Below are 14,377 nucleotides of genomic sequence, written 5' to 3' on the forward strand. Positions count from 1 at the left end.
TCGCACATGCAAAGAGCTCTCTTCACACACACACACACACACTCCTACATATCATAGTTCTCACAATGCACACACACACACAAACGAATACACGCACATGCACTCGCACATGCAAAGAGCTCTCTTCACACACACACACACACACAATCCTACATATCACAGTTCTCACAATGCACACACACACACAAACGAATACACGCACATGCACTCACACATGTAAAGAGCTCTCTTCACACACACACACGCACACACACAGCCACTGAGAGGGGTGGGAAGAGACCTCTGATGCCATGTGGCTTCAATCCTCTTCAACGCAAGCAAAGCATTTCAGTATCACATTTTATTCCGAATCATGTAATTCTTCAACACGCAAACACATGAACCATACTGCACTATAAACTACAGAACCCATCATAACATCGCTTCTCTCCCTCCTTCTCTGTCTCCACTCCATCTTCATGATTATTGGATTTTTGTTTTGTTGTGGTTGTTAATTCTGTACTGAACAAACACGACGAATTTAAATCACATTTCTAGAAAGCTTGGAAAGATACATACACAAAGCTGAAAACCAACATTTCAGTCAGTATGTACATCAATACCCGTTAACATCTCTATGGATCCATGCTATTTCACAACAGCCACTGACCACCACGGTAAGGCATGGTGATGAAAGACAGTGAAAATTTTGCATTTACTGCACATGTTGCTGATCATTGCTTGACAGAACTTGGCCCACGTATTGTCTTAAATTGTATTGTATTATGCTGTATTGTTTTATACTGTATTGTATTGTATCGCATTACTTTTTGTCACAAAAGATTTCTCTGTGTGAAATTCGGGCTGCTCTCCCCGAGAAAAGTGCGTTACCACAATGAAATACCACCCATTCTTTTATTTGATTTTTTTCCTGTCTGTGAATGCATTTGTTTTGCTATCAAAGTACAATTTTCGTCAGATTGTTGGGCCAGGCACAAAACATTGTTGCCATGGGTTCTTTTACCTGCACGCTGCACATGAGGCCTCTGTCAACTCATCCAAACTACTAGCACCCAGACCACCACTCAAGGTCTAGTGAAGAGGGGTGTGGCGGAGGGAGTAAAAATCGTGGTCCATATGTGGGATTCGGTCCTGTGGATATTCCACTCCTGGTCGAGTGCATCACCACTATGCTACCATGTGACTAGAAACCAGGAAATTTCTGGTGTTTATTAACTCACTCAGTACGGCCAGTCCTCTCTTCTCCTCTATACATACCCCTCGGATGTCCAGTGGGTGTCTCAATGACCCAGCCTTTAGCTTCCGTCATCAGAATTGTGGTATTCTTTGTCAACATTCACCTCTTCAGTATAAGACCCTTCCGCTTGCAATATTTTGATGATGGTAATTGGAGTGAAACCGCTGTTAACGTCGTCTCTTTCACCATTCGTATGGAGAGAGTTAAGGAGATGGCTCTTGAACACTTCTCTCCGTTTGCTTATTTTCAACAAAGCTGTGATTCCAGTGTGTCATTTCCTGAAGCTGTAGACACTGTTCTCTTTGCTGTCACTTGGAAAAAAAAAATTCTCCCCACATCTTTCGCATATTTTCTATAATCATCTTAAAAAATTTTTTTTTTTTTAAATGAGAAGAAGCCCCCACCACATGTACACATTCATCAACAAATTTTTCATTTCCTACCTGTTAGAAAAAACACAAAACAAAAATTCTCAGGTATGAAATTAAAAAAAAAATTCATGTATTAAAAAAAAACTTCTCATGTATTAAAGAAAACTTCTCATGACTTCTCATGTATAAAAGAAAACTTCTCATGACTTCTGGTGTATTAAAGAAAACTTCTCATGTATTAAAGAAAACTTCTCATGACTTCTCATGTATTAAACAAACTCTTCATGTTGGAAACTATAAACAAAATTGTTCATGCATAAACCCCCTGTGTGCCCATGGACGGAAACTTCCGTACATGTCATTGCAGGAATATTCCCATACCAGGATCATCAAATTTGTAAGAAATTACCATCACTGGATAGTGTGTTCATTTTCCTTTCCAAAAAGTACAGGTTATACATACTTTCTTTTAGTAGTCTGCATTTAGAATTTAAAAAAAAAAAAAAAAAAGAAAGAAAGAAAGAAAGAGAAAAAAAAAGCCCTTTATGACTAAAACATCCCTTGGCAAATAGTTGTCAGTGAGCATAAAATAGGATTGGCATTGAAAGGGTTAAACAAAACTTCTCGTGAATTAACAAAACATCTCATGTATCAAATAAAACTTCTCATGTACCAAACAAAACTTCTCACGAATTTATCACAACACGGCTCAGTGCTGTAAAATCTTGCAATGACGTACCGGTGGGAACCCAAATCACTTCACTCCTCTCACTCCCATATGTCTGTCCTTATTTCTGAAAGAAAAGAAGAACTTTCTTCCTGTTGCGACAAAAGCCAACTGTGGTCATGAGGCTTGTTTTACTGCGTGACAAACAATTGTATAACTGAATTAGTAAAGTTGGGGTTTTTTTTAAGACAAACACAATCATGCAGTGCCTGTGTTACTTTCAACAGCATTTCGACAATTTACCCATAGATGTTCATTGCTGATGTGTTTCACTATTTGCTAGGGTTTTTTGGTGCCTTTTCATAGACAGCATGAGACAAAAATGTTTATCTAGATATTGCAGAACCCGTCCAAACTCCATTCAATTCCATTTATGGTTTTTTGAAAAAAACAACATTAGAGTAATGTTCAAACTTAATCTTTTGTTTCTTCTATATGTAGTTATTTTCAATCAAATTCTGTCTATTCATAGGGAAAGCATATTTGTCAGTTGCTGAGGAAAACTAAGTGTAGAATGTCAGCTTGGATGGACTTTTTTTTTGTTTTTTGGTAAAGTTTTTGACACAACTTTTGTTTGTGACGTGTGTGTAAAAGCTGCATGAATGACACGTTTCAACACCGCCATGCGGCCTGGGAAATAAAACTTCTTGCCTTGCCTTGGGTCCAGGCAAAGTACCGTGCCAAATCCGGAACCTCTCCCTTTACCCATCACCATAAACTGTGTTGTTTCAACATCCCCAATGGCACACCTATGAGACAGCCATTTGCTATCTCCTTTTCGTTCCGTGTTTACATTCCCCCCCCCCCCCACCCCCCCCCCCCCCGACCCGACTTTTATCTATCACTGCAAAGCGTGTTGCTGTAACATCCCTGATGGCGCACCAGTCAGGCAGACATTTGCTAACTCTTTTTCGTTCTGTGTTTACAATCCTACAATCCCACCCACAACCCACTGCCCCCTCACTTTTATTTTATCTATCACTGCAAAGCGTGTTGCTGTAAAAACCCCAATGGCGCACCAGTGAGACGGCCATTTGCTATCTTTCCTTCATTCCGTGTTTGCTTCCTCCCTCCCCCACATCCCACCCCACCCGCTCCCACACTCCACCCCCAATACCCTCCTCCATTCATTGTTGCCACGACGACTGTTGCAGGCTCAAAACATGCCCTTGCTGTGCTTTTTGTCAGACATGGCTCGCCGGTTGTGGTTGGCACGGGCACCCTTGTTCATCTCCTTGAACCGCCGGTTCCGCAGCACTTCCTCCGTCTGACCTTGACCTTTGGCCCGACCCTTGACATCACGCTGCGGGGGTGGGGGTCGGCGGTTCCTGGCGGCAGTGGCTTGCTGCCTCTGCTCCCTCTGCTCCCTCAGCTTGGCTGGGTCTTGGACGAACTGGTCTCTGGCGGCAGTGTCCTGCACACGTTTTTCAGCATTTCTTTTATTTTATTTTATTAAACATTATTATGCAAGTTTAACATTATTTTTAGACATACAATAGCTTTTCCAGCAATTCAATCTGTGTTTTCGTTTGTTTTTTTGTTTCTTTTGTGTGTTGGTGTGTGTGTGACTTGCATATCTGCGAAATGCACACACACACACACACTCACAAACATGCTCTACACACACACACACAGAGAAAAACAAAGATGCATAATAGCTGTTACTGAAACCAACACAACTACTACAATCACTAATATCAACACTGATTGAATGACTAATTGGACAAGTACTTGGTCAAATGATTCTATTTTTATTCTAAAAAATAAAATAAAAATTTTTTAAATTACTATTATACTTTTTTCTTTCTACTGGTTACTCTTTTTTTTTTTAATGCTCATTGGATGTTACTAATTGTTTATACAGTTGTTCATACTGTTTTCTGGATATTGTGTACATGTCTTTGCAAAATCTTTTAAAAACATATAAACCAAAAAGGTGCATAATAGTTTGTATTTTAGGGGGAACACACACACACACACACACACACACACACACACACACAAACAGTGCTAACACTAACACACACACAGACACACACTCACAAACAGTGATAACACTAACACACACACATACAGAGATGCACAACAGCGCGCGTGCACGCACACACACACACACACACACACACACAAACAGTGCTAACACTAACACACACACACACAGTGATAACACTAACACGCACACACACAGAGATGCACAACAGCCTATATATTCAAGAACACACGCATGAACACAATTATGCTAACACTAAAATATACACACACATACATGACAGCATGTATTCAAGGACACACACACACACACACACACACACACACACAGAACACCAAGCATAAAACAATAAAACATGACTGAACAAAATGTCAAGAGCATGTGTAGGCAAAAAAACAACAACAAAACACACAAAACAGATGTTCTGTAGAAAACTGGAACAGACAGCAGCAAGTTTGCCTAACAGAGAAGACATGACAGAATAACAACAACATTAACAAAAGAAAAAGACAAAAAAGACCACAAAAAAAAAAAAAGACAGCAAGCATAAAAGAGAAGAGTTTCAAAACCTAGTTTGCAAAATCAATATTTTTATGCTTTTGACTCTTAAAAACATCCCATCACTGATACATGAATGATTGTAGTAGTTGTAACAATAATAATGATACTGACAATAATAATAACAGGAAAAAAAACCCAGCTAGAATACTAAAAATGATGAAAAAAAATAATAACAACAACATTAATAACAATCATTGTCATCATCATCATCATAATCACAAAAGTATTCATACTGAGCTGCTGAATCCTGTGCAGAGACAAATCAACAGCATTTACACACCAATCACTAACATGCATGCAAAACTCTACTTCCAAGAGGTGAAAAACGAAACATGAACACCGGTAAACACACAGCTGCACACACTGTATACAGGGCAGAGGCAGGGAAGGGAACTCTAATTCCAAGAGGTGAAAAAACGAAACTTATGAACACCGATAAACAGACAGCTGCACACACTGTATACAGGGCAGAGGCAGGGAAGGGAACTCTAATTCCAAGAGGTGAAAAACGAAACTTACGAACACCGTAAACAGACAGCTGCACACACTGTATACAGGGCAGAGGCAGGGAAGGGAACTCTAATTCCAAGAGGTGAAAAACGAAACTTATGAACACCGTAAACAGACAGCTGCACTCACTGTATACAGGGCAGAGGCAGGGGAGGGAACTCTAATTCCAAGAGGTGAAAAAACGAAACTTATGAACACCGTAAACAAACAGCTGCAGACACAGAGTTTTCAGAGTTCAGAGATCATTTATTCCCATTAACTCTTTTGCGTCACAGAGAAACATGGAAACATGACAATAACAGGGTGACGGCCACAGAGGAAGAGCGAAGATATTTTAAACAGAAGAAACAAAAGGGGGGATAATACAAATGGGTAAAAAATAAAATGAAATGAAATAAAAGGCCAAATGTAATCATCAGTCTGATACAATGCAATAGGAGTAGTGAAAGCAATACTCCATAGACAAATGCACAGATCACAACTTAGATTTTCAAATGGCTCTGTATGTGATGAGTTGAGCCTGAACTGGGAACTGAGGGGTTAGTTGGAGCATAGCTATAACAATGACATGGTGTAACAAAGTAAAATACACAATAATTTGTTATTTTAGCACCCATTTGCCAGTAATACTAGAATTGGTTTGATATATACAGGAGAGAAAAAGACATATAAAAAAAACATGATCATGCAATTACAAATGGATATGTACAGGATGCAGTGTCAAGATTAACACGTGTCATTGTTCTAACTCCTATTCAACAAGTACAGTCAAGGCATGAATGGCAAAGAATCCGGACTGAAACTGGCTCCTAACGAAACACATTAAAACCTTCTTTAATGAATTTGGCAAAAATTAGCAACTTTTTCTTACTACTAATAGACATTAATGTTGCACAGTACACAGAGCAGAGGCAGGGGAGGGAAATCTAATTCCAAGAGGTGAAAAAATAAAACTTATGAACACTGCAGACAGACAGCTATAGACACTGTACACACGGCAAAGGCAGGGAGGGAGGGGCACAGTAGGGTGAAACAGAGATTGGTTGGTTGGGTGGTTGGTTGGTTGGTTGAATGAATGGCTGGCTGGTTGGTTGGTTGAATGGGTGGTTTGTTAGATGGTGGTTGGTTGGTTGAATAAATGGTTAGTTGGTTGGGTTAGTGGTTGAATAAATGGTTGGTTGGTTGAATGAATAGTTGGCTGGTTGGTGGTTGGTTGGCTGGTTGGATGAATGAATTGTTTGGTAGTTGGTTGGTTGAATGGTTGGGTAATTGGATAGCTGGTTGGTTGGTTGGCTGGTTGAATGATTGGTTGGTTGAATGGTTCGTTTGATGGATGGTTGGGTGGGTGGGTGGTTGGATAGTTGGTTGAATAAATGGGTGGTTGGTTGGTTGGTAGGTTGGGTGGCTGGTTGGTTGGTTGGTTACCTCCTCTGATGATGATGAGTCAGACTCCACTGTCTTCTTCTGAGGTCGGCGCAACACTTGGGGCACAGTGAAAGGTCTGTGAACACACACACACACACACACACACACACACACACACACACACACACTCACACATCCCCCCTCACACCCATTCCACACACACACAAGCGCACGCACATGCACACACACACACACAAGCATACATACACACACACACAAACATGAGCAGAGTAGATAGTTCTGGTCTGTGTAAGAAAAGAGTTTCGAGTGTGTGTGTGTGTATAGGGGGTGTGAGTGTGTGTGTGTGTGTGTGTGTGTGTGTGTGGTGTAGTGTATGGTGGTTCTGGTGTGTGTGTGTGTGTGTGTGTGTGTGTGTGTGTGTGTGTGTGTGTGATGTGCATGTGCAAGTGTCAGTGTTCATTCCCTCTCGCTCTAATCAACACTCACACATGTGCACAGACAGACTCCACACACACACAACATACAGCACATCAGCACGCACACAGACACGCAATTTATTCAGCAATTTATTCAGATTAAGGCAAATTCAGGCATTATCAAACAGGATAAAGCTGAACGCTTTTATAACAAAGTTCAGCAGAGATATTAAATGCATATGTGGAGAATCTATTTCTAGAAAACACATACTCTTTGAATGTCAGAGTCTGAAATCGTTTTTACCAAACTTCTTGGAAAAATCTTTTGAATGTATTTTTGACAATTTCAAGATGCTGTCTGCTGTTGCAGAAGGTTTGCTGCATAGTCCAACTGGACATTTGTTATAGTTGTTACAGCTTTTGATGTTAGCGTTTCCTTCTATATTGTGCCTATGTCTCCCGTTTTAATGCTTTATTTTTTCCAATGCTCTGTATCTTTCCCCACCACACACACACACACACATGCGCACACACGTGCACACACACACACACACCATTCTTCACCCTCTGCCCAATACCATTCCCTCCACCACGCCCCGCCCTCCACCCCCCCCCGCACCCCTCCCCCCCCTCCCTTTTTTTTTTCCCCCGTCTAATATCACTTAAAGTGGAAGACGTTAAACTGAAGACTACTACTACAGACACGCAAATTTGCTGTTAATGATGGTTACCGTTTCACTAAATTGACTGGTGAGCCACATGCAACTGTTCCATTGTGACTGAGATCTTGTTCTCTGGGTCAAGTGCCAATGACTGGGAGGGACCTCTGAGGCACCTTGATACACATACCTCTCACCGCCGAGCTCAGGTGAACTGGTCTTCTGAAAGAGTTTCCAGTTTCAGTTTCTCAAGGAGGTGTCACCATATTCGGACAAATCCATACACGCTACACCACATCTACTAGGCAGATGCCTGACCAGCAACGCACTTAGTCAGGCCTGGAGTGCAGGCATATATTTTGTGTACCCATCAGAGTGGATTTCTTCAACACAAGTTTGCCAGAGGACAACATTCTCGTTGCCAGTGCATGAAATGTATGCTGCACACGGGACCTCAGTTTATAGTCTCATCCCAATGACTATACACTCAGTTTGATTTTCCAGTCAAACCTGGGAGAAAAGGCGAGAGTGGGGTTTGAACCCAGACCCTCACAGACACTCTGTATCGGCAACTGAGCGTCTTAACCATTCTGCATGCCTACCCCCAAATTTACTTTTAGGAACTACATACATCAGAATCAGGGACAGCATATTATTTTCAGGAACATCTCAGCAAACATACAACGGTCGTCCAACAGCCAGAAGCAACAGCTATAAACATGGAAACACACCTCCACTTTCAAAAGGTTGTCCGCATTCAAAAAGTCGGTGCCTACCTACATGCGCATTGGTCTTGCCGAAGTTATTTCAGCGGTGACGGAAATCGAGCAGACTTTCACAAAATGGCTTCGGTACTGTTCGGACAGTTCTGGCTTTTCACCAAGTGGCTGCCGAAACATTCAGCAGCATTTCTTTAAGTCATAACAAAGGGTCTTCGGCAACGGTCAGAAAAAAAAGCCATCTGCGGGTACACTTGTACTCACTAGTTATTTCTAGAAAAAAATGTTACAGTAAGATTTTTTAAATTCTGCCAGACATGCCGCAAATGTCTGTATTTCCGGGACTTCCTGTCCGTTTCATCAATTTTCTGGAACAAATACGGGCCCTCGGTAATGGTTGGCATGCGTGCTGCCACCTTCCTTCTTTCAGGGTTTTCTCAATGCCATTTCAGCTGTTCACCTTACTTTGGTTTCTGTTTGACCAGCTTTTGAGAACTGGCAGGGTGTGTGTGTGTGTGTGGAGGGGGGGGGGGGGGGGTGAGGTATTCAGCCCCAAAATGCAGAGCTCCCACTGAGGAAGATAATAAAAAAAATCTCTGAAATTCTAGGGAAACCTACATTCACAATGGTGCAACCTGATGCAAGTCAGAGCACATTTAGAGCACTTTACTGCCATTATCATAAATCTACAATTCACACAGAGCACCTCCAATCTCACAAATCTGCAGGGATGAAAAAGGCACTGACACATACCAGCACTTCTCAGACTTCACCTTCACAGCTTCAGTAGTGTCTCACAGTAACAATGGTCCCAGTTAACACTCTAAGCAAATAAGACTTATATCAGTTCAGTTGCTCTCGCAGCTGCCACTTAGTGAAAAATTTATATCTCTGAAAAACCTTTTTTGTTGAGTTCACAAGACCCCAGTCACACCATGACGGAACAGTTGCATGTGGCTCATCAGTCAATTTAGTGAGGGAGGACTGATTCCCAGTCACAGGAGGCAAGAAAAAACAAAAACAGAAACCACAACAAAAACCCAACCAACACCCCCACCACTTCTCACAGATCACCCGTGGGGGAGCAAACGCGCACTCACCTGCGGTGCGTCAGCTCATCAGCGGAGTCTGCGTCCTCAGCGCCCACATTGTTGGTGTCGTAGGTGTCGTCGTACTCATCGTCGTAGACCTGGGGGTCGTACATGCTGGCTACGTCCATGCTGCCGTAGGCGTCGTACAGGGATTTCAGCTCCTTCACGCTCTTCTTGTCGTCCAGGACCTTCGTCTCCTCCACAGTCCTGGGGTCACACCGTCACATAGCTGGTCAGTGTGGTGGGTGGGTGTGTGTGTGTGGGGAGGGAGGGGGTGGGGGGGCTGTGTGTGTGTGTGTGTGTGTGTGTGTGTGGAGGGTGGGGGTGTGGGTGGGGGCTGTGTGTGTGTGTGGATGGAGGGGGGGGGCTGTGTGTGTGTGGGGGGGGGGGGAGGGGGGGGGGGTGTGTGTGGGGGGAGGGCCCTGTGTGTGTGTGTGTGTGTGTCTGTGTGCGCATGACATGCTCTTCTTGTCGTCCAGGATCCTCGTCTCCTTCTCCAGACTCCTGAGGCCACCCCGTCACAAAGCAGGTCAGTAGAGTGGGTGGAGGGGGTGGGGGGGTGTGTGTTGGGGATGGGGGGGCTGTGTGTGTGTGTGTGTGTGTGTGTGTGTGTGTGTTTGTGGGGTGTGGGAGGGTGCGGGTATGTGTGGGCATGTGTGTGTGTGTGTGTGTGTGTGTGTGTGTGTGTGTGTGTGTGTGTGGAGGGAGGGGGATGTGTGTGGGGGCTGTGTGTGTGTGTGTGTGTGTGTGTCTGTGTGTGTGTGTGTGTGCGCATGACATGCTCTTCTTGTCGTCCAGGATCCTTGTCTCCTTCTCCAGACTCCTGGGACCACCCATCACAAAGCAGGTCAGTATGGTGGGTGGTGGGGGTGGGGGGTATGTGTGTGGGGGTTGGGGGGGCTGTGTGTGTGTGTGTGTGTGTGTGTGTGTGTGTGTGTGTGTGTGTGTGAGTGTGTGTGTGTGTGCTGCCTGCTCTTTCACCCACAATCACACTCAATTCGTTTCCATTCTTCAGTGAAAGGCAAGACAAAATTTAAAAAACAACAAGACGAAATTTAAAAAAAAACAAAAAAACATTTATCATCTATCCCTGATTACTAAAAGTATGATTAAAAGCTCGGCCTTCCTCTTTTACACCATCTCATTCCCATCTGCACAATACGGCTCTACCCAGCAATAATAAAATAATAATAATAATAATAATGGTATTTATATAGCGCTGAATCTTGTGCTGAGACAAATCAACGTGCTTTTGCACCAGTCATTCACACGCATGCAAAACTCTAAAACTGGAGAAACTGAAGACAAGGAAGTGGCAGGAAAAGGAGGCTATTTTGGGAAGAGGTGGGTTTTAAGGCCAGACTTGAAAGAGCTGAGTGCGGAGACCTGACGAAGCGAAAGAGGAAGTTCATTCCAATTGCATGGTCCAGAGACAGAGAAAGAACGGCGGCCAACAGGCAAGTGTTTGAATCTGGGTATGCGTAAACAGAGTGGATCCGAAGCCGATCGTAGTGAGTAAGATGGAGTGTAGAGGTGAAGGCAGCCACAAAGAGAGCAATCCAAGACAAATAACAAGAGTCACCCGTGCATGTCTCAACTACCCTTTTCAGTACTGTCATAACAGTCTTCAGAATTTTTCACTGGCTTTCAGTCTTCTTTGTTCATGGGCTGCAACCCCCATGTTCCCTTGTATGTACACACATGGGCTTTTACGTGTATGACCATTATTACACCGCCACGTAGGCAGCTATACTCCATTTTCGGGGGTACTGGCTTTCAGTAATTTATCACATTCTGTCAACTGCTTGATTGCTCTCTCTCTCTCTCTCTCTCTCTCTCCTTTTCCTCCCTTCCCCTCCCACCCCTACTCTCTTTCAAAAGAAAAACGCTTACCTTGCAGTATCTAGCAATTATTTTCTTGTTGGGAACAAAAGATTTTTTTTTTTTTTTAATCTTAGATTGCTGTGAAATCGGATTTTGGTAAAAAAAAAAAATTAAAAAAAAAAAAAAAACAGATTTCCATATTTTCCCTTCTTTCTTTTTCCTGGGACAAATATGGAAAAATGCATGGGGACGGGAGGGGTGGGGCAGGGAAGTGGGGAGGGGGGGGTGTGGGGGGTGCAGAAGTCTGAAATAATCTTATGATTCCAAGACACACAATTCAAACAGCTTAACAATTTGTTGTTAACAAGAGAGATAAAAGAAAACCACATATTATATGATAACTCCCCCCCCCCCCTCACTCTGCAATGAAGGCAACAGAAACAAAACACTTTCTCTTTCCTCCTGCAGGCAACCCACAGATCAGAGTAAACCATTTGTATTGATCAGCTTTCAGTCATAAACCGCATCCCGAATCATAATTATTACTATGTTCAAAAGAAAGCAATACAGTTTCAGTTTCTCAAGGAGGCGTCACTGCGTTCAGACAAATTCGTACACGCACCACATCTGCTAGACAGATGCCTGACAAGCAGTGCAACCCAACACGCTTCGTCAGGCCTTAAGTGCATGCATGTATATTTGTGTGCCTACCAGAGTGTATTCCTTCTTCAGAATTTTGCCAGAGGACAACACAGTCATTGCCATGGGTTCTTTTTCAGTGCACCAAAACGCATGCTGTACACAGGACCTGTCACCTTGGTTTATTGCCTCATCCGAAAGACTAGACGCTCACTTTGATTTCCCAGTCAAACTTGGGAGAAAAGGGCACGAGAGCGGGATTCGAACCCGTACCCTCGTGGACTGTGTATTGGCAGATAAGTGTCTAACCAATTCTGGCACCTTCCTCCCCAAGAATTCAGGATCATGAGGAGGAATGAAACCAGCGCCCTGAGACTTAAATCCCTTTGCATCCTGGGGGTCCAGTGGTCGAGACAAACAATGTGATCTGCAGGGTCTCCTCTGGTGTGTCGCCTCCTGGCGACCTAACATCGATGGTTCCCTGTGGACTGCCGACGCTGGAACTGCGACGGATGAACCCGGGTGTGGCAGTGTATGGGGGAATCTAAATGAGCGGCGTGGGAGTAATGCCACTGAAACAGTGCAGATGATGGGGGAGCAAAAAAACAAAACAAAAAACAAAAAAAAACCACTGTGATCTGCCTGCCTCAGACAGGATAGGGTGTCATGCTATGTCTCAAGGCTAGACAACATGTTTTCCACCTTCCTCACCAATTCCCCCTAAAACCCATTCCAGGCGAATCGCCCTCATCGGGGTCCTACTGTTCTCAACCATTTCAGACGAGCGGCCCTGATATGGGCCTCAGATAGTTTTGAATTTTCGGAGTGCTACCTAATTTCCATAATGACCTTATGAGCACCTTTCCACTCTCCACTGCAAATTTCAAACAGAAAACATGGATACTTTCATCATCTCACTGCATGACAGCATGAGAAGCGAGGAAGTTTTATATTGTGTTCCCAACTAAGACATTATGTTACTGATCAGTTTGGAAGTTTTCAGTTTTGGTGATTTCATTTTCTTACCCATATAAATGGGTTGTCTGTGGGAAAAGTCAGGGGAGCTAACTAGCGGTATGAGTGAGTAAAACTGGCCGCAGCACTGCCGTTTTGTTTCATGGGCCTACTTTGTGACTCGGAATGAGACATGCACATGTACTTTAAATACTTTCAAGGTCACTGAACCCCCCCAAAAAAAGAAACAGGCAAGCCCAAACAGATGTTTCATTCATTTGCAAGAACAATGTAAGCAACAACAAAGAAATATATAACAAGATAAACATATCATACAACGATGAAAGGAACTGTTCAAAATGGTAAAACAGCCCATCAGATATAAGAGATTCATAACAATGTATTCATGGAAAATCTGTTCAAATAGTAAAAGATTCGCGACGATCGAAATTATGAACAATCTATTTAGTGTGGAGTGATGGCCTGTGTGGAGTGATGGCCTAGAGGTAGCGCATTCACCTAGGAAGCAAGAGAATATGACCACATTGGTTCGAATCATGGCTCAGCCGCTGATATTTTCTCCCCCTCCACTAGACCTTGAGTAGTGGTCTGGACACTAGTCATTCAGATGAGACGATAAACCAAGGTTCCCATGTGAAGCCTGCACTAAGCGCATGTTAAAGAACCCACGGCAACAAAAGGGTTGTTCCTGGCAAATTTAAGTAGAAAAATCCACTTCGATAGGAAAAACAAAACTGCACACAGGAAAACAAAATTTAAAATGGGTGGCGCTGAAGTGTAGTGAAGCGCTCTCCCTGGGGAGAGCAGCCTGAATTTCACACAGAGAAATCTGTTGTGATAAAAAGAGAAATACAAATACAAAATGTAAAACAGCCCGTCAGACATGGGAGAGATTCGCTACCATCTTAACCTGTTGCGTGCCTGAAGATGTGAGACTTACATCCCTTTTGCTGCACTGTTAAACGCTGTATCACTCACGTCCAATTTTCATCAGCAAGGTATGTAAACGGAAATGACCTACTTTGTTTCTCCCTGTCTTCAAGAATGGCTGAAGATTATTTACATCCCTTGGACTTGTATGGCCTGCTCTATACGACATGGACAGCAAGGCAGCAGGAAATTCCAGTCACTCGCATACATGGCTGGTCAAACTGGTGTTGACTGGCAAAGATCAATCTGGGCTCATTTTATGATGGTTTACAGCCTTACAAATGGCTCAGGAAACACTGAAAGATATGGGCAGTGGGGAAAGAAAACCTGTGCAGTGGTGAG

At 43.2% G+C, this 14,377-nt stretch overlaps 2 protein-coding genes across 6 annotated transcripts in view; one reads left to right on the forward strand and one right to left on the reverse strand.

Moving 5' to 3' along the window:
* Window positions 1-14,377, forward strand: part of LOC143277658 (uncharacterized) — a 615,105-nt gene that overhangs the window by 290,546 nt on the left and 310,182 nt on the right. The window lies entirely within an intron of this gene.
* LOC143277440 (activating signal cointegrator 1 complex subunit 2-like) overlaps window positions 3,415-14,377 on the reverse strand; it is a 53,661-nt gene continuing 42,698 nt past the window's right edge. For all 4 annotated transcript variants that reach the window (XM_076582255.1, XM_076582251.1, XM_076582254.1 and 1 more), the window contains exons 16-18: window positions 9,677-9,874; window positions 6,822-6,897; window positions 3,415-3,749 (exon numbers count right to left, since the gene is read on the reverse strand). In XM_076582255.1, coding sequence (XP_076438370.1) covers window positions 3,492-3,749; window positions 6,822-6,897; window positions 9,677-9,874 — 532 coding nt within the window. In that variant the 3' untranslated portion in view covers window positions 3,415-3,491. The remainder of the gene's footprint in view (window positions 3,750-6,821; window positions 6,898-9,676; window positions 9,875-14,377) is intronic.

The sequence above is a fragment of the Babylonia areolata genome, chromosome 34, assembly GCF_041734735.1.
Source record: "Babylonia areolata isolate BAREFJ2019XMU chromosome 34, ASM4173473v1, whole genome shotgun sequence".
NCBI lineage: Eukaryota > Metazoa > Mollusca > Gastropoda > Neogastropoda > Buccinidae > Babylonia > Babylonia areolata.